The sequence below is a fragment of the Melanaphis sacchari genome, unplaced genomic scaffold, assembly GCF_002803265.2.
Source record: "Melanaphis sacchari strain LSU unplaced genomic scaffold, SCAv2.0 Contig4_pilon_pilon, whole genome shotgun sequence".
Taxonomy (NCBI): domain Eukaryota; kingdom Metazoa; phylum Arthropoda; class Insecta; order Hemiptera; family Aphididae; genus Melanaphis; species Melanaphis sacchari.
In genome coordinates this window covers 7,312,669-7,334,304 of record NW_020271335.1, presented here as the reverse complement: position 1 = coordinate 7,334,304, position 21,636 = coordinate 7,312,669, and the positions used below count along the sequence as shown (strand labels likewise).

The window sequence follows — 21,636 nt, the reverse complement described above, 5'->3', positions numbered from 1 at the left end:
ATTATGGAAACCGAAAATTTTCTTTTCTTGGTAAAAAAAAATGTAATTGCCATTTTGATAACCTATGTATTTAATTTTTTTTTTATTAATAACAATACTATTATAATATTATAACTAATTAAATATCATATTTTTTAATGTTATTAATTACATTCATCAACTTTTATTACATAACAATATTATATAGATATGTCCATGGTGATTGAATTGAGAATATAAAATAACGTAGAAACGTATTTTTGACAAAGCATTTAACTTATATTTTGTCCATCGCATCGTTATACCAATCAAACTACAGTCTACAATACAATTCCTGAACACCAATCTAAATTTCTCATAAATAGTTTAGCTAAGATTGGTTGTTTAGCTTTTTTAAGTTTTAACATTTAATACATCTAAAATTTAGCTTTGAGATCTTAAAATTTTAGAAATCTTTAACATATTAATTGTTAACTTTTTTAACGAAGTTTTAAAAAAAAAATAGATAAAAAACGAATTTAAATCCGTTTTCACTTTTCAGGAGTCTTTTCCGATAAATTGATAAATAAATCATTCGGAATGTTAGACAAAATAATAAAAAATTTTAGCTAAAGAAAAAAGTATGACAGTTTGCGAACGTAATTAATATGGTAACCGGTAACTTAAAAGTTATAAGTGTAGTACGAATAATTAATGATCACTATTATATGAATGACTCATACATGCGCACTTCTCAAATTGCCTATATTTAACTCCTTAGAAATGAGCAATCCCTTTATTAAGAATTTAAAAACTCTATATCAGAAATATTTTATTAAATAGATGATACAACTCATGTCATTCGATAATCGAAAACCGAAAATTTAATAACTACCCAACTATTTAATTTATAGAATGATTATTGTATTGTATAGCACTCATTATTTAAAAATTGATTAACATTTTTAATTTTTTTTTCCTTACATAATTTCTAGTCGAGATAAAATAAAATATATTTTTTAATATTTTTATCGTCATAATTTTTTGTTTTTTGCTTTTTTAACTTACATTTTTAATTTTATATTCTAAAACAGAATATTTTTCAGAGTATTTCGATGTACAAAAATGTATATTTGGACAATAGTAGTTTATGATTTTAAGTATCTAAAATGTATGTTAGTATAGAGTAGTACGGGGATAACCCACAAAATGTTAGTCTACTACTCCACTTACCTAAACTTTAAATACTCATAATTCATAAACTACACTAGTCTGAATTTCGTTTTTTATACAACAAAATACTTTGAAATATATTCTGCATCAGAATATAAAATTAAAAATGCATGTTGTTATTCAAAAAATCAAAAATCTTATAAAATTTTAACAATATTTAATATAGAAAAATATATTTTTTATTTCAAAAAAATTATGTAAAAAAAATTTTGTAATAACGTTAATATATTTTGAAACAATAAGTGTTATACGATAAGAAAACCATCCAGTATTTAAAGTTAAAATAATTATTAACTTATATTTCTGAAGGATGATAGAAAAGCACCAAATAATAGATTTTTTTAATGACTCGTGCATAAATCACCTATGATTTTTATTACAGAAAAACTCATGCCTGTATTTTTTTGGTATTTAAGTTTTTATTTAATCTTAAACTTGATCCATATAGCACGTAAAACTATAGAAAAATATGACTAAATTAAAAAAAGAAAATGTGGTTATCAAAATGTGATTTAATATATTTTATAATATTAATTTTTAATTATAATACTATGAATTTCTTTTTGTTTTAAAAATGAATACCTATACAGTATATAATATAATTACGGTTATATTTCTTTAAATGTAAATGTCTTGCTTATGATTGTCAACAGTAGATTTATTTCCAACGTTGTATAGAAGGTTATCGTTGTAGATTCAGTGGTCAAAATATTATACTCATTTTGTACATATTTGAGAACATTTTGATGTGTTATTACAACTATAACTACAGTAAATAGTCTCGCGTGCAATAGTTTAATATAAAAATACACTGGAATAAGTGAGGTACAATGTATTATTTATTCAAACCAATGTAGATTTATACCTATACCGTGATTACTAATTGTAACTTATTAATGTGTCTTTATATTAATAAAATAATCATGAATCAATACAACTTCAAATATATATTGTATATTACCTATGAAAGACTAAAACAATGTTTTATTTCTCATTTTTGTTTATTGCAATCCTTATTATAATAAATTAAAAATGTCGATCTTCATAAATCAACTAGAAAAATAATGTGATTGTGAAAGTGAATATTTCATTATCATAGTTTATTAACTCAATTACGGTAGTAAAATTCTAAACGAAAAATAAGTAACAATCTACGTTTCTCGGCATTATTATGTGTACATCTGAATGTCAAGGATTTCTTGTATCGTGATTATGAATTAAGTTGTTCCATTAAAATAAAGCTTTAAAATATAATATGTATAATGAATATTCTATATATAATGTTCAAAACAATGTTATTTTTTAATCAATTCAAGTTCAACAAGTGTTTTATTGTTTATTGTTTAATTAACAAAACTATAGTGTGAATCATCCGCTTAAAGAAAACTATTATAAATACTGCTCTTTTACAAAATTAAATACGTACCTACAGTTTTATATTGAATTCATAAAGTAAAAATATAAATATTCATAAATACATTGATATTGCATGATAAATAACAATATACTTGTAAATATGATAATTTTTTTATATAAGTACTAAATAATATGATAGTGTCTGTTGCGAATGGTATAAATAATATTAAAATATACACTAGAGTTATAAAAAAAAAACAAAAAAATGTTTTTTTCTTTTAAAATATTAAAAATTTCTTTGCAAAATAATGTATTTAAAAAGACCTACTATAACTATACATTATTATTATTATTATTATTTACTAATTTACTAATTTTTTGTTTTTTGCTTTTTGAATAATTGCAGTCTATTTTCATCGACACGAGTACTAACTTTCTGGTTTTTCAAGTCGATTACTAATCCTGGCCTGAAGCCCTAAAATTATTGCAATGAAATATTTTTGTAATACCATATTATTTTTCTGTAAAGTGACAATTATTATTAATACTAATTTATCTATAATTGGTTCAAAAATAGTTAAAATATTTTGAAAATTATACTATGTGTATAAAGAATTACTGAATTAAAAACTGTTAATGAAATGTTCGTTTTAAAAAACGAATAATATAGAAATTCTAATGATTATCACGTAACTGACATAAGACATAAACAAACATTAATAATAATATCAATAAATCAAAAGCTAATAAACATGCATGAAGTAACACATGCGTTTATACATTTATAAATTTATTATAATAATACTTAATAGTAAACCTTAAATAAACATGGAATTTTATAATAATCATATCCATTCTCCCTATATATATATTACGGTGACCACTATAAATCCAGATACCCCTTAGTCTTTACATAATAAAAAAAAAAATTCTAACCATCGAAAATCTAATTCACGTTAAAAATGGTTTGTAAAGAAATGTCAGCTCATATCGAAAGAGAAAAACAAACGACCAAAACATAATATCGACAAAACGAAAAAAATATACACTCACGCAAAATAATACAATATAAGGGTGCGAAAAGCACAACGAAACCCAATAAAAAAAAGGAATAAAAACCAATACAGAAAGTTAGCGGTGGCGGTGGTAGACTTAATGTTATACCTCATAAAAATTTAAGTGATCCAAGTATATTATATTATATCATACATACACTGCAAAACCATGAGTGAAATTTTATTAGTTACTATAAGCTGCATAGTGGACAAGAAAACTGTATATTGATTTTACTGAACGTAATAATATAGTTCACATTTTTTTTTTTTAAATAAAACGTTTTTAGAAAAATTACTCAGCTCAAACATGTTCATATTATAGTATAACTAATAATAATACTTCGTAAATTAGAAATTCTGTACAAATACATAAATCGTGACACTTTTTCCGACACTTTTTTTTAAACTACTCGATAATTTTCAATAAGACCGTTTATAACTCTTGAATTTCTATGCATTTTCTATGGTTTAAAATGTGCTGCAAAAAGTGGACGTTAATACTTCAATCATCAAAGTGTCGTACATATATTGCAGTACCCATAAAATAGAAAACACAAATTTACCTAAATTAAAAATTCTCTCTGCTACGATCCAACGGCCCGGCAAGAGACGCCGACAACTGTTGAGTCGAAACTCGAAAGTATAAAGGTCGAAAGCCTCGGCTGAGACCTAGACGGCGGCAACCGCATTATCAGCTTGAACCGAGATAACTGCGAATGCGCGCGCACCTCCCGTAATCATTGAACCGTAACCCGACCGTCATTGGTCGATTTTTATTTCCCGTTCCACGTCCACGGTATAATAATAAAAAAAAAAAAAAAACAATACTACAACAATCAACACATTAGAGTACTTTACAATATTTACTACGATAAATTGTTTATTGTTTAAATAGCGCGTGCTGTGTGTATACACAATTAAATACGTAGTAAAATCGTTCACCCGCCTCCCCCTCTGTATTGCCACTTCACTCCGTCACACCACCACCCGACCGTTTAGTATATAAAATAATATAATCCCCGCCAGCCACCGCACACAGATATAACATTATTATCACGCATAAATTATTAGTGACGACGATACGCTCGGGATAAAGTAGAAGGAGAGACTCGTTTCGCATTATATAAGACCGCGTACCGGCCGAATCGTTCTCCGTGTTGGGTTACTTGTGATATTGTAATACGTACCATATCATTAAAGTTCCGCTGGCATCTGCACCGCAGACAGAGGTGAACAAAAAAACATAAATCGTTCTCAAAACAAAATATCCAGAGTTTAATCGCTCTACTGCCAACCAACACCGAAAACTCTGCAAGTTTTCGATCGTACATCGATTTTTTAACATAAATCCGTCAAACACACAACTGCCAAAACATGAGGACCAAGCCGGAAATGATGGGACAACTGCGTCCAGCATTCAGCGAACTCAATATTTCTGAAGGTTTCGAATTCGACACCGAAATGGTCACCAACGAGGTAAATAATTTTCGTTGAAGTTTTTTTTTAACTCTACAGACCTCTCCGAATTGCGTTTCTGAGAAGAGACGTCTAATTTCTGCGCTCAAGTTTGCGGTTACAGTGTTTTTTCTCGTATTACGATATAGGTATATCTACAAAACTATTATTTCAAATAATTTCCCACGTTGTGTACGTATTATAAACATATATTATCATCTCAACAGTCATAATTAATACTATTATAAATTATAGCACCTATACTAACATGCATATTATACACCTAATTAAATCCTAATAGCGGAACTTACGCGCGCGTTTTACATTATATACAATAATAATAATTAATATTACGTGAATAACATGCGACCATTTGCGAAGAAACCATATAAAAAATTGAAGTTCGATATTTTAGATGGTATAGGTATAAATACATTTAGTGCACTTTATTTTAATAACTCGGCGCAACAGTTAATAAAAACAGTGGTTATATATCACTTCAGCATAAATTACACTCAGTTTTCGTGTTACAGACTTGAGTCGACTTTTACTCAACTGACACAATAAATGACGTTAATAGTATAATATTATTTAATATTCACTCTGTCAATCACGAAAATTTCCCAGTTAAACATATACTCCGCTCATAAACAGACCGGTTATTTGTTTGATGTAAAATTTTAAGCGACCAATTTCGTTCATTGCCTATATGTTAACTCGACTTTGATTTCCATAGCAATTTTAATACAATCGTAGCGTGGTGTTCGATCGTGTGCGGGTAACATACCAGTATGACGTGCAGTAAATTTAAACTAAAAGTCAATTATATTATAATATGTACACAAGTAGTTGGTATAAATTCAACTGTCACCTGTATTTAAATTGTCTCGTATACGTCATTAATGTGTTAGTATGATAATTAAATGCAGTTTTTCGCCGCCTAAACAAATTACCGTTCTCGACGCTCTCCCGAAAATAAATAATAAATTCAATAATTAGGTACAAATCTATACGTATTACCTATATAAAATGTTACAAGTAATGTAAAATGTAAATACCTATATAATATTACAAGTGATAATTAGTTTTTATTTTATAAAATGTTTATAGACATAGGTAATATAATATTACTTTAAATGTTAAATAAACAATTAAAATTTCAATGGATATATCGTAAATAAATCGATTAATGTATTATTAAAAGTTTTTTATGATTTTATTGAATTTTTAATACACTTATGGAATATTTTAAATTAATTAAAATATAAAATATAACTTTTTTATTATTCGGTATAATATAGGCTATTTAACTGATTATTAGTAATTTAAATGACTGGAGATAAAAATAAATAAGTATGACACTGTATACTAGGTATTGCAATATTATGGATAACTATTTATTTGTACACATTATATTATGTACTAGAGTCTAGAATATTAAAACACTTAAATGACATACGAAATTTCGAAATCCACCAGTTTTTCTGTACACTTTCAACTTAGTGCATCGATCTGCTCTTCTCGATAAAGTTTAAATTTTTGGTACGTTATGGGTTTGTAGAAATCAACCAACCTTAGTGATTGCTATATACTTTTGATTTGCATATCAGTCGGGTTTTATGATTTTCGCACATCTATACTATTTACTACCCCTTACCTCTTAAACGCTTATATATAACACCTTTCAATCAACAATTAACTAAAACCTAATAGCGAGCCAGAAACTACAGAATTCCCCGATCTTTTTTGAAGAGGGGGAGCTGGAGTATTATCAGTACAGCTCAATATAATCGCATTTATCACTAAATTAAACAAACGAACACATACTAAAATGAAGAAGACAGGCTTTGCAATATTATAAAACAGTGTCGCTCTAGTGTAAGTGGCAACACAATAATAATGTTATATGTGTACAAAAAAAAAAAGGTAATAATGTTATTAAGATTATAAGATTATAACATAATCGTATTCCTAACCTCAAATAAATACGATTAGTAGTTATAAAAGTAATCTTATAAATAATATATTTAATCCATTAAATTATTCATGATCAAAATTGAATAAACATACTTAATATCCGATCGTTTAAAACAAGTAATTCTTATTAAACACTCGATACAATCAATAATTTAAATTTCGCAGAGTCGGAATAATTACCATTGGATTAGTTATTCTATATTCTGTCTACCACGCGGTTAAAGGCGGTTTGCCATTTCAGTTGCAATTCGGTGTGCTATAATATTACGTATACCTAGACAAGTATCTATAAAGCATGTATAATTAAGTGACGGGGAGAACTTAGCATCGGAGCTTAATATGTTTTAATCCCTATCGGCGTAAACCGCGGCGGCATGATCTGCATCGGCTCTGCTGCACCGGTCAAGGTACTTCCGTGAATTCGCGATATAGTTTTTATTATTATTTCTCCAAGGTTGCGTAATTGGCAAATTGTTATTATTATTATTATTATTATTTTAACTATTACTGTAGTAATATTATTATTATTTTTTTTTTTTTTTTTTTTACTATTATTATTTTTATCTCCACCTATACGGACAAGTATGGTGAGTGAGAGGTCAAAAAAATTGTCTTATCTATATACTACATACATATATCAATTAGAGACTACAGCGTAAATCCGTCGTCGCCGCTAGCCGCGCGCAAATCGGTTTCTCAACGAGCCACGTGACTTTGCAATGACCTTTAATGCGTCACGCGGCCGGGCCAGTTTTCATCGTTGTCGCGGTATACACATTGGTTCTGCATATTCGCGCTCGTGTCCAAGTAACATTCAAACATTATGTAATGTCACATACATAATGATTAATGAATATCGATTGCCGAAACAGACACCCAAGTAGTGACTCCAACGATGTTTCATCTAACCTCTGTGCCCCTGCCGATTTTGAGAAACTACAATACATTATACTTGTGTGTGTATATGTGTGTTCATGATTTTTTTAATTCACTTCACATGCATAAACGAGAATCTAATTTACAAGTAATTTTTTTTTATGGGCGATATCGTTTTTCAGTTGGTATAGTATTATGTGTTTCCGAAATTCTTGAATAACATCAATCGCACACGTCATGACTAACTTTAAAATATTTATTTATTATTCAGAAGTTTCAGTTTATAGAAAGTTTGTAGTTCTTTATTACAGGAAATATTAGTTAGATGAGGTCTCATTTTAGCTAAATATTGTTCATGTAAGCTAACTAATATTACTATAATAAATATTTCAGGACTCAGACGTATGTTTTATAGAAATTCTAATAATATATTACTTATGACGTTTGTTTCATAACTTAAATTTAAATAAAAAGAGTTATGTAACATATTGCACAGTGACAAAATATAAATAATGAATGTATAGGATACAGAGTGTTCTACTATTTATAATGTGAAATTTATTTTTAAGGGTGAAAACAAGCTTCAATTTTTAGAACTTGATATCTTTTAATATTATACTAGACACTTTTATTGTGAGAACTGATAAAACTAATTATTTATTTTAAGACTTGTAACCAGTCTTTTAAAATGTGAAAGTTAAAGATCTTTCTTATGTTGTACAAATATGAAATATTATACCTGAATGGCTGAATAACTATATTTCAATCAATATTTTTCTACATAGGATAAATTTATAAAGTAATTAATCTAATAAAAAATATAAAATTTAGTATTATGCAATTTTGTTCAAGACGTTTAAATACATTTTTAATTATAATATTATACGCATAATATGAAACATCTGCACCGTAAACAATTTATAATACAACTAAATAGTTCATAATATTCGATTTTGTGCAAAATATATTCAGTAGATAACCATGACGATTCGAAATTCGTTACATTTTTCTTTCGCACAAAGTATTCTGTATAATACACACGCGTTTGTTTCGATTTTACAGTACACTCGATCGCATTAATGTAAATAATAATAATAATAACAATAATAATAATAATAATAAATAAAAAGTAACATAAACACACACTAGTAATTGTACTAGTAGTATAGAAAATCAATAATGATTTATTCTCCGATTAATAACAGTGTTTACACAATTGGTAACCAATTGACACGGACTTTACAAAAGCAATAAATTATAAATATAATATACACATAATTCTTGACGTTTTCTGAGAATAAGGCAATAGGTGGTTCCTAAAGACGAATAGGTTTTTTTCTCAATTTTATAAATAGGGCTGACAAACGAGACCTTGAAATACTTTTAAAAAAATTGAATTTTTTTATTTCTGCCATCGTCTGCGGCGATTGCGACGGCGGAAAAAAACTGCGCACTTGTCTTGTATTATATACCTACCTGATGCGGCCATGTATATAGGTGACTATACACTGAACATACGTTTCCTTTTCAACTACATATTTTATATACCTGCTGTAAATTCGACGTGTGGTGGCATGCATTATAATATTATTACACGCAAGTCCTACGACGTAGATATTAACACGTTTATACCTCTCGTGTACAGGCGAGGGAGTGCATTATTCCAATTATATTTATAATACATATTTTAAATGTATCACAACCGGTCGACGGTGTGAACCATCGCCAAGGACACACGCGTTGCCCTCGGGAGTCGATTTTTCTTCCAATTTTTTTTCTGCGATCAATGATGTGAATATCGTATTATGTATGACCACATTATGCTTACGCGTACTCTCTACACAAGTCGACGACGGAGCGGCAAAAAAAAAAAAAACACCAACTCTGACCGTAATGCCACCGACATAATAATGGAAAAATACATCAGCCGCATTCCTGCGCGCGTGCGATGCCCCTGGTACGACTCTTGGAATATAATACGTATTATGTATAATAAGATACGTATCCTTGTAAACATTTGAGATTTACGAATTCCAAACGGAGATTAAAAAGACTAATGGAACGGAAATCTGGCATTCGCGTCGTTGGTTTTTCAGACTAACCGCCCTTTGTTAAATCACTTGAATTGTGTCGGTAGTGGTGTGGTGGGGTGGTGGTGGCGGTGGTGCATTAACACTATATGGTAGGTAACTAGAAGTATGGGGCTTATTTTTCCGCGATACACGGCCACACTGAGAACATAATGACATATTATGATAAATCTCCCTCGATCGTCGTCGTGGCACTGGGATAAAATATGATATGCCGCGAGAAATGCTTACTCGCCGAACGGACGAGACGTTTCGCTGCAGCTGTATGCCACCATAATTCACGTTCGTTATTTCGTTTTGCTGTTCTTATTATTATTACTATTATCGTATTCACTCATCATTATCGTTTTCGTTCAAAACGATCGAAAAATAATCGATACCACAATGCGCCTCCCATTAGCGCGTTTATCGTTTCGGATGTTCGCGTATTCGGCATGCATTCGACTATTCATCCTTGCTGGAGGGTAGGTGTCGAACCACATAGTTTGACGGCGGAAGAGCGCCGCTGATGACGACGACGTCCATAATGATAAAATAGTGCGTCGTAAATAATTCGTTTCGAGAGGAATGTGTGCGGGACGATGGTGCGTCTCGAACCGGAGAAAATCACGTTTGTTCTTCTTCCCATTCAAATATTAATACAATAGGTATAATGTGCACACGAGACACCTCGAGCATACGTGTAATCTTAATATTTTACAACACTTTTAAACCGAACGAATTATTATCCAGTCAGTATTTCGCTCCTCGTGAACTGTACAAGAATGTGGTACGTATAGGTAATCGCTATTTGTATATCATGATGCGTAGACGAGTGCATAGTTATAAAAATGTATTCCAAGGTTAACACCACCGCCATCGCCACCACTCGTCGAGTACCAAAGATATTATAACTACATGAAAATATAACTATAACTTTTTGACGATCAATAGGTATTCTAAAGTATGGCCCAGACACTCAAAAAAATGAGGTGCTTCCTCATTGGTGATGATAAACCGAGTACAAACTATCAATTTCCATTGTAAGACTGATGAAGTAGATAACAATTCTTAATATGGTAAACGCTGCGGCGTTGTAAATGATATATTACAGAAATTTTCTAAGTAGGAAACATTCTAATACTATATTGTTCGAATACTTTTCAATTGATAATACACTTAAATTACATAATTTGTCATTAAATGATTTTATTTATTGTTTAATTCTTATTGTTATTTAACAAAAATAATAACCAGTAGATTTACTTTAACAACCTATTTAGTTATATACAAATTTGAAATTATATATATTTTTATATATTTTATTACCTATATTATTATTAAAATAATTCAAAACTTAAAATTATTAACCTAGTACTTACCTAAATACTTAAATAATAATTATTACTATGTGTGAGTAATGTTACAAATATTAATATTTTCACGAGAATTATATAATAGATACGATGTCATTCTAAGTAACTATTTATGTCTTCTGACCTCTGTTTTTTTAATTTATTTTGTTAAATGCTATACATGCAAAAAAGCATAATTTAGGTACCTATAATCGTATGAAATTAAAAAGATTATAAATTATATAATATCTCAATGTAATCATTAAACTCAATCATAAATAATAAATTTAAAAACCATAACGATACCTCGAACTTGTCGATTTATTGAATAATTTATCGATAATACCTGACACATATATATTAATAACTAACGTTTAAACTGTGGTATATTATTAGGTCATATGCTATAAATTAATATATACGATAATACGTGGGCATAAATACATAATTTACTTTCTATTTTTATTATTTTTTTAAATTCTATAGTTTGACTTTGAGACACAGGCATACACATTTCATAATTTAAATATTTTTGTGAATTAACGTATTATTTTATAATTTTTACATTAACTCATTTACAACATTAAGTACAACAAAATCAAATAAAAACGTTCACTAGTTTTTCAAATACATTTAAATATACCTATATTGAATAAACGATTAATAACTTTTAGTTTTATTATTTTCTCCTATATTACACCACACAAAGAAATATTACCTTGATTATTGAATGGACTCTAACTAGAATAAAACATAAAATTAAATACCACGCATATTTTTATCGCAGTAACACAACTATTTAAAATGCAAATGTATAAATATACTCAGAAATAATTATAAATCTTTTTATTTTACGTACCTACTTAAATATTTCATAACGATAATATTATAAAAATATTTATTATTGTACACTGTATTTAACTCATTAGTCATTACTCATTATAAAGCTTGAGAACAGCTCAAAACGTATAATGTGTATTTATGGATTAATTTATTTTAGAATTGGTTTTTTGTCATTTTGTCAAATGTCGTACGATAATAGTTTTACTATATGATTTAAAATAGACACGTTAAAAACACTTAAAATTATTCCACCAGGTGGTCGCATTCAATCGCGGTCGACATTGCTCAACGATTTCCGAGTTAGACACTTGCATACTCGCACGTGTATCGTGTGTAGTTGACGTTTTGAAAAAAACATAACGAGTACCCATAATATTTCATATTATTATCTTCTACACGAAAGTGAACAGCCGTCGTGCTCACATAAATAGCTCGTGTACCTATATAACAGTATTTGCCTATTCAATCGATTAACTCGTAAGAATAAATTATAATATGCTAGAAATCGACTAATAAAAACATACTCAAACAAAAAATTGACTACACGTTTAATAAATTAGTAAGCTCCCGTCGAATCGTACAGTACCGTTATAACATCGTATCGTGAACGACGTTAACCCTTTTAAGTAGCGGTACGTGGGTAACGCTTAGTGTTCGGTGATAGTAATGATGGAGATTCTGTATCCTCCCCCCGAACTACGAGTGTTCCCCTAAATCTCGGAGGATAGTTTAAGCTGTTCGCCCGTGAGAGTCGCCGTGCACAAAAATATCGTTAAAATATCGTTAATCAATATTATACATTTATGTCGTACCTTAATAATACGTCTTCTATTAATATAGTAATATGTATACCAATAGTCGGCGAAGTACCATAATAATATTATTACACATACGACGTACTCGTCTACTACACAGACCGAACAAACCCGCGAACCGGTCACGCGATCTAATTTTAGAAACATCTCTCTCGTAACCCCGTGTGACGAAAATCGATAGCGTTCTCCCCGTGCCGCCGAATGAACCCGCGGGGTGACGCGCGTAACCTTCAAAATTCGGGCGAAACAATGTAAGACCGACGACGACGTCGTCGCGTGATGATTGAATATTAATACGTCGTGTTTACGACAAATTGGCAAAAACTGATAATAAATAGTAGTCACTACGCGGAGGCGGTCGATAGGGAGAGCAGAGGAAATTTGACCGATTTCTTATTGCGGGTGTGACGTAATAATAATAATAATCGGCGTGGCGGCGAGGGCACTTTCGGTCGATAGCGGTCGCGAGCGCCGCCGGTGACCTGTTTGGCGCGCGGATGAATGGTCGCATGTGTGTGTGTGTGTGCGTGTGTCGCGCATGCGCCACCATCGTAACGGACCGGGCGGTGGTGGAGGGGTGCGTGCACTCACACACGCGTCTCCGCCGTCGCGTACTCGTGTGACGAGTGCGCCAGCGCGTTGAAAATGTGAAAACCACACTCGGTCTCTGTCGGCGGCCCGACAGTCGACAGTCTAACCCTCTCGCCAGTAGTTTTGCGTCCGTCTCGCCGTCGCCCGGTTACGTTTTTTTCGCGTGTCTTCGTAGTTTTTTTTTTTATAATTTTTCTCGCCTCGTCTTTCTCCGACTTGTTCGTGCCGAGTCCGCCGCGCGCGCGTGTGTGTAATCTGTTCTCGTCGCCGTTTTTATTTGGCGATAATAAAAAAACGATCTACTGTAGCCTGTAGGTACTCTGTAGATTTGTCGAATTTTGTCGATTCGTAATCCACCATCGCCATGTGCATCGTAATCCATCCGATCCTGCGCACCCTGTACGGCATATTCACCGGAACCACTTCGACTTCTCCCACAGTCCGCGTGACCGTAAGTCCTCCTCTCGCCCGTCAAGGCGGCTTAGCTGAGGGATGGTTGGGTTTTTTGGTATTGTTGGGGAGGGGGGGAATTCATCGAAACACACACACAACTGCTCCACCGCCGCGCGTAACACATTTTGCCACCCGTGGTCGCTCCTGCGCCTACGCCTATGGCGCGGACGGGATGCGCGCCGTCGCGTGAAACGTCCCGTCTCCCGTTCGCTACTCGTTTTTTCGGCGGCGCCTATATGAATTACCGCCGCCGGGGGTGAAACGAGTAACCCGGTGATCTTGGGGATGAAAAACGGCGAAGTTTTCGTGTTTGCGCCATGTACGTAAATCATAACAATATATAATATTATATTGTACGTGTTAAGCCGTGCCGGTAGTGATGGTGGGGGGGGGGGATTAGTGAAATTCCGTCTTCGTAGCTTTCGGTTTTTTTTTTTTCGTCAAAAACTTCGACGACCTTTACACCGATCGTACTCTTTTGAAAGTTCGATTTCATTTTTCTCGAGACAAATAAGTGGTAATACTACTGTATGATTACAATTCGTAAAAGATTATGTTATTACCCCCGAATACTCTCCCACCCTTTCCCTTGTTGCATTGGCTTATTAAATTGCAAATATAGCAAATTTAACTCGAGCCATAAAGATGTATAAAACAATAATAACAATAGTAAATTCGAATTTTACGATTGTCGTGCTAATACAATATTATAAAAATAATAACGTTTTGTAGGTGACTTTTACGATGATTTTTACTGCGAAATTCTTCTAAAATTATGATTGTGACGACTTACGATTGTTTTCATTTGTATCTACGGAATATTTTTACTCCAAGTTATCGTAAAAATGTCATGGCTATAACAAACGTACCTATTCAAATTATCAACTATAAATTACGCGATGTGTATTATTATTTAGTGTACACGATAAATCTATGTAAATAATATTTCGTTGACTAAATTACAATTGAAATGTCAATACTAAAAAGTTATTTTATTACACCTATCTGATTTTTTTCTTGACATTAATAATTAGTCATTTTTTATTTCTATTGATAACTTATTAGTCATTACACGCGCAAATTTAACACATGATGTACAATTACTGTAAAAATACTTAATATACGTCATTATTATATTAGATTAGAATAATACACTTGTTTATTACTATATTATAGGGAAATTTTATCGCGTTTAATTTATGTATGTATATTATTTAAAGTGTTATGCTAATAGTTATGAATAATTATTTTCATTAAACTCTTTATTAACTATCATCTTATTCTGTGTTTTATTTTAATAATATAAACTAACAATATTGTGTTTTTAATTTTTTAGATCAAAGAAGATTGTAAATCACTTCTTTTGTCCAATGAGCAACTAACCACTTTGATGAAAGATATGGATGGAGCCATCAGGAAAGGTTTGGCCAAAGATACCAATCCATCTTCCATTGTTAAGTGTTATGTCACTTATGTACAAGATTTGCCTAATGGCACAGGTAAAAAGGCTTCTGGTGATTATGATTGTAGATGATATTTTATTAGTATTTTTTTCTTCCAGAAAGAGGCAAATTCTTAGCTTTGGACTTAGGTGGCACCAATTTCCGTGTATTATTGATTGAATTGGGAGAGAATAACTATTTCCATATGGATTCTGAAATCTTCAAAGTGCCTACTCATATTCAAACTGGCAAAGGCACAGAAGTAATTAAATATAATCTTGTTATTAATTGATAATTTATATATTTATACATACCTTTATGTTTGTAGTTATTCGATCATATCGCTAAATGTCTGGCAGAATTTATTAAAAAACACAACTTGGATAGCAAAATGGCATTACCGTTGGGCTTCACTTTTAGTTTTCCACTTAGACAAGTTGGACTTACCAAAGGATATTTAAATAGTTGGACAAAAGGATTTAATTGCTCAGGAGTAGTTGATGAAGATGTTGTCAGACTTCTTAAAGATGCTATCAAAAGAAGAAAGGTAAATAAAATATTCAAATTATCAAAATCAGTTAATTTTTTTTATTATAATACATTTAATATTTATCTCACCTCTTTGATTTGTAATCTTCATAATACATGTTATTAAGTATCAACAGATTTAAGATCTTAGAATGTTAATGTAGGGCCTGAATCTACGTTTAACAGCTATATTGAATGATGCAACCGGAACCTTAATGAGTTGTGCTCACAAAACACGTTATTCAAATAACTGTTTTGTAGGTTTGATTATTGGTAAGTTTGGCTAAGCCAAAAATTCCAAAATATATAATGCCAGCTGTTTGCATTGGGTTACGTTATACGACATTTAAAGTCTGATGAATGCTTTCTGTTCATATACATAACTTGTATATATTTTATATTGTACTGTTATGTCAAATTGTCCATACAAATAGTCTATACCTACAAACTTGAAGCATGAAATATGTATTGTAATTGTTCAAAAACCCATCTGTGATTGTCCAATTAAAACATGAATCAAATAAATCTACTGATATATTATGAATATGAACTTTATAAGCATATTTGTTATTTATCCTATAATTTTGCTTAAATTGCTGATGATTGTCCATATTATTTTTGTTTATGTTCATATAATATGTCGTATGATGATTCGTAAATTGCATTATTGTTAATTCTTCGAGAATGCTTTCTTATGTACCTACAGTCAGATATGTGTGTATCATAAACAAGCATCAGGTACGATATGCAATATTTGATGAAATATGTGTAAATGCGATATCAGTAATTTTGCTACTCCTTTTTAATATTAATAATTTTTTATTTTTCATAAGTTATTATTTTCAGTACTGATAATAAGATAATGATGATGTTTTTTTACAAAAACTATGGGTCACACTCCTTATCCCTTTCTTGTCTAACCAGTTTCACATATATATATAAGTATTTAATTTGTATAAATATCTGATCATATATGATTGGGTCTGGACATGCCTATGGCTATAGTATAAATGTTTTCTTAAAACATTCATCGACTTTTCTTCTGATGCTCAAATTTTTTTTAGGTACATTTTTTAAAATCAATATTGTGTAAACTAAGTCTTTATTTCCTCAACTCTAAATTAAGGTTCAAATTTAAAAAATAATATAGCTAGTTCTTACTTACAACTATTCTCTATATGAAGTTATTCAAAAATCAAATGTTAAATAGTACTATGATTACTTGTAGATATTAAAAATATGTCCCTGTCTATAAAATAACATTATATAATAGAAGGTTTGTTTCGGTGGTAATTTTATTAGGACGTTGAAATCGATGTGTGTGGAATATTGAACGATACAACCGGTACAATCATGTCATGCGCTTGGAAGAACCCGAACACCAAAATTGGAGTTATTGTTGGTATGTTGAGTAATTAGATGTTTAAGTGAGTTAATACCATTAGCTCAATGAGTGTGTCACACAGTTGAGTTAAAACACACAATATTTATTTTTATTTTAATAAACCTTCTCTTACTTTAGTTACTTGCTCATGATAATATTTTCATTTTCTTTTAACAACATTAAAAATTTTATTTCTTTTCATTTACTGATTAATATGTTGCATATGTGTTAACTATTAAACTAGGAATGTTAAGTATTTAAGTTTTTATTATTAACAATGTACTTATTTTAAACATTTCTATACATAAATTAATTTTAATAGTAATGCATAGTTTCTGTTTTTTTTTTTTTTTTTTTGTATATATATATAAACAAGATAGATTTAGATTATTTTTTTGAGATTTTTTTGTTCCTTCGTGTAAAATTTATATTTTACGTTATATTAGTATATATGTATATACATAGATTTTATATTGATTTGATATGATAACCTTCGTTATGAAATCAAATAACCTCTTATTAAACCTCGACATTATTAAGTGATAACTTTATAAGTTATTGCAATCGGTCAAAAGTCAAGTTTGAAATTATCTAATTATTATGTGATTGTAGATTTTGTTTATTGCACTATACCTATTAATGTCGATCATATACATTTTGTACGAGACAAAACTATCCGATAACTGATAAGTGATTACTGATTTTAGACATTTTGAAATACAATTTGTCAATAAGGAATTCTTACAACTTTATAAAATTATATTCGTGTATGGGAGTAAATTTATTTTTATCCTTTTTATACGATTTATGATTTCTGCAAACTAGCGATTAAATGTCGCACAATGCTTGTATAATATCATATTCTCGATGTAAAAATTTGCTTTAAAAACAGACCGATTTGCGTTTGGAACTTCTCCACATTTTTATTATTTTTTAATGCTGCCGCAGCTAAATGTGTTACCTAACAATTTATACATGGTATATATGCATTATATTATATTAAACGTGTGATAACCATCGTCATAATATAAATAATATTACTATAGCTTTTGCTTTTATTAACTCGCCTGCAAGTGTCAGATATGCGTTGTTTTCGTACAACGGATATAGATACATAGCGGCACCGCGTCTATTGTGCATTTCGAAACGAATATTTACGGACTCGTAATAAAGTCCAACAGTTCTAAGGGTACGGTTGTCTATTAACGCGTTTGTTTGTGCAGGAACGGGCTGCAACGCATGTTACGTCGAAAAGGTTGAAAACGCCGAACTTTTTGACGGCGACAAGACCAAACCGCATGTGATAGTAAACACTGAATGGGGCGCATTCGGAGACGATGGAAAATTGGACGCCATCCGTACAAAATACGATCGGGAGATCGACGAGAAATCGTTGAATCCGGGACAACAAAGGTAATAAACGTGTGTCTCTCGACAACAGCAATGAATATGATGACAATAACGTTTTTCTCTATTTTCCGCGGTATTGCCGGTGTCTAAAATTCGCACTGTGTTTTAGATTCGAGAAAATGATCAGTGGAATGTACATGGGCGAGATTGTACGATTGGTCATCGTCGACTTAGCCAACCAGAACAAACTCTTCGAAGGAAGATTGTCCGAACAAATGAAGACTCCTGGAGCTTTTGGCACGTCATACGTATCAGACATTGAAAGGTACTATATATAGTATATTATAATAAATATATTTTTTAAGAACTTTAATGCGAATGTCACATCGTCGTGTAAGAATGAATCAGGCACTTTATATAAATTCTAATTTTTTAGTTACGTATATATGTTTGATAGTTTATACTCAATCTAAGCACATATAATATTATATGTAAAATTAGGTATAATATATATTGATTAGAAGTGGTGGGAGGAGGGCTGGGGGAATACATGACGTTTTTCTATCCATTTTTTCTATAAATGATATGAACCTTTTCAAACAATATAGTAGAACAAACGTGTTAATATTTTAAAATTGTAGAATATATATATATATATATATATATTGTTATTATATCATAATCAACATTGAAGTAGAGTACTAAGGACGCCATACTACCCATCATAATCCATCAATAAAAATCGTTTTGCCTGGAACAAATTTCAGGTATAGAATTCAATTCACAGTATCTTTACAAAATGTATACACTAAAAATAAACAAAAACGACTTAATATGTTATAAAATAATTTGTTTTTAGTTTTTAATAAATAGAAGACATTCCATAATATGAGAGTTGATATCAATAAATGAAAACGATATATATGACATAGATAAAGTACTTCTTTGTGTATTTTAAACATTTGGATAAAGCTGTAGATACTGTAAAACTATATTTCAAGTTCTCTCAAATTGTCGTTAAAAAGTCGATTCTACAAAATCTCTTAAATAGTTGGTGCGTGGCGTCCTCTAATAATGACAGTTATAGAATAGCAAGTTTAGACAGTATAATATAAATTGACAGGAGGTAGTTGACTGACTAAGATTTTAGTTGTTCTGAACGATTTGTTTATTTACGTCGTCCTTAAAGTACCAGCGCAGCACTAATCGTGTACTCGTTCATTGCGATTACATACTATTTACATATTTTCGTATAACTAATTATTGTGATTTTCGCGTTTTCAGCGACAAAGCCAACTATAGAGAAACATTGAAGGTCTTAAGCGAAATGGGCATCAACGATCCATCTTTGGTCGACTGCGCCAACGTACGATACATTTGCGAATGCGTGTCCAAACGGTCGGCACATTTGGTGTCTGCCGGTCTGGCCGTTCTTCTCAATAAAATGGATGAGAAATCCGTCACGATTGGCGTCGACGGTTCGGTTTACCGTTTCCATCCTTACTTCCACAAGCTCATGGTGGAAAAGACCAAGCAACTGACCAAATCCGACATCAAAGTGAGTAAAAGAAAGGATGGTGTTAACTCCATAGTTGTATATGCTAAGATATACCGGGTCATATAATAGTTTTTTTTAAATTTAGGAGTGATATACGTGTGTGGGTTGGGTGTAGTTGTTACCTTTTCTTTTTTTTTACCAATTTTTTGTTTTTTAAGTCCTCATGGCTTATACTATTCAAAATGATAATTATTTAAAAATTTTTAATTAATTTAAACATAACGAAACGACCAATTTTTCAGTAAATTCTATTTCTAGTGTAAATAAAAATATTTTTTTTTAATTTAGTATTTACTAACATAATATATATTATACTAGAATCCATTTTTCATTGCATTTTTTATATTTATTTTTGTTAAATTTTTTCATAATTTAATATAATATAATTGCTATTATATTATCATTTTTGTATGTAACCATAATTAGTATGTGATACTTATAGGTAATATTTAAAAACAAATTTTATTTTTCATTTTGCAGTTTGACCTGATGTTGTCTGAAGACGGAAGTGGCCGTGGCGCTGCCCTTGTTGCTGCTGTAGCAGTCAGGGATGAATTACCATCCATGACAAATGGATTCTCGGCAAAATAATTAGTGGTATCCAGCTAGAGAGTTGAAGTTGTTACCAAAAATGCTCGAAGTATATTAAACATTATTTTTAGCATTATTTGATTTGATTTTTTTTTTTTTAAGAAAAAAAACGTTGGTGCTAACGCTAAATAAGTGTCCCTTAGGCGTATTTTATTCACTTAACAGCGTGAGTCTTGTATGTCTTAGAGTGTTGTCATTGTTGTTGAGTATTGAATCCTGATTGTTCGTTGTTAAATATGTTTTTTTTTTTTAGTTATTACTATATTAGATAATAATACATTTATATTTATATAAAATCAGCACTATAAATGTATCCATTATAATTTTTTATACCAATAATATGTATGTATGAAAGTAAAAAAAGTTTTATCTATGTTTTAGTTTTATATGAAGAATCTACAATATACATGTTATGTAATTGATTTATAAATCTCGGGTGTTATGTATCTATGACAATAATAGTGATAAAGCCCAATTATTTTTATTAATATTATATATACGTGTACTTCTAGTTTCGAATCGTTCCATCAATTTGATTTTTACCATTGTCATTACTGTTGAACATGAAATTAGTTTTATCATAATTTTTATTTTATTATTACTGTTCATTTTAAATTATTTTTCTTAACCTATCATACTAATAATTTTAGTTACAAACGTACCTAAATTCAATTTTTTTTTTTCGGGATCATATAATTTTTTAATTTTTTTTTTTTGTAATATGTACCTATATAAAATAAATATCTT

General features: G+C 30.4%; 1 protein-coding gene across 3 annotated transcripts; it reads left to right on the top strand.

The window, feature by feature from the left end:
• The first annotated feature begins 4,976 nt into the window (after positions 1 to 4,976).
• Positions 4,977 to 21,013, top strand: LOC112599170 (hexokinase type 2-like). Of its 3 annotated transcripts, none has more exons than XM_025345966.1 (9): positions 4,977 to 5,078; positions 15,373 to 15,535; positions 15,598 to 15,740; positions 15,807 to 16,025; positions 17,309 to 17,408; positions 18,614 to 18,803; positions 18,910 to 19,065; positions 20,025 to 20,298; positions 20,779 to 21,013. In XM_025345966.1, the coding sequence occupies exons 1-9, from the start codon at positions 4,977 to 4,979 to the stop codon at positions 20,887 to 20,889; spliced, it is 1,458 nt and encodes a 485-aa protein (XP_025201751.1). In that variant the 3' UTR covers positions 20,890 to 21,013. The 3 variants fall into 3 exon arrangements, with proteins under 3 accessions (XP_025201751.1, XP_025201750.1, XP_025201752.1); XM_025345965.1 differs by lacking the exon at positions 17,309 to 17,408 and adding an exon at positions 16,171 to 16,279; XM_025345967.1 differs by lacking the exons at positions 4,977 to 5,078; positions 17,309 to 17,408 and adding exons at positions 13,685 to 14,034; positions 16,171 to 16,279.
• Positions 21,014 to 21,636: the final 623 nt, after the last annotated feature.

Bases quoted from the DNA above. Each gene is read 5' to 3' on its own strand.
- LOC112599170 (XM_025345965.1), top strand. From the start codon at position 4,977: ATGAGGACCAAGCCGGAAATGATGGGACAACTGCGTCCAGCATTCAGC. The intron at 15,741-15,806 runs GTAATTAAATAT...TTATGTTTGTAG, and splicing joins AAACTGGCAAAGGCACAGAA to TTATTCGATCATATCGCTAA. The intron at 18,804-18,909 runs GTAATAAACGTG...ACTGTGTTTTAG, and splicing joins TTGAATCCGGGACAACAAAG to ATTCGAGAAAATGATCAGTG.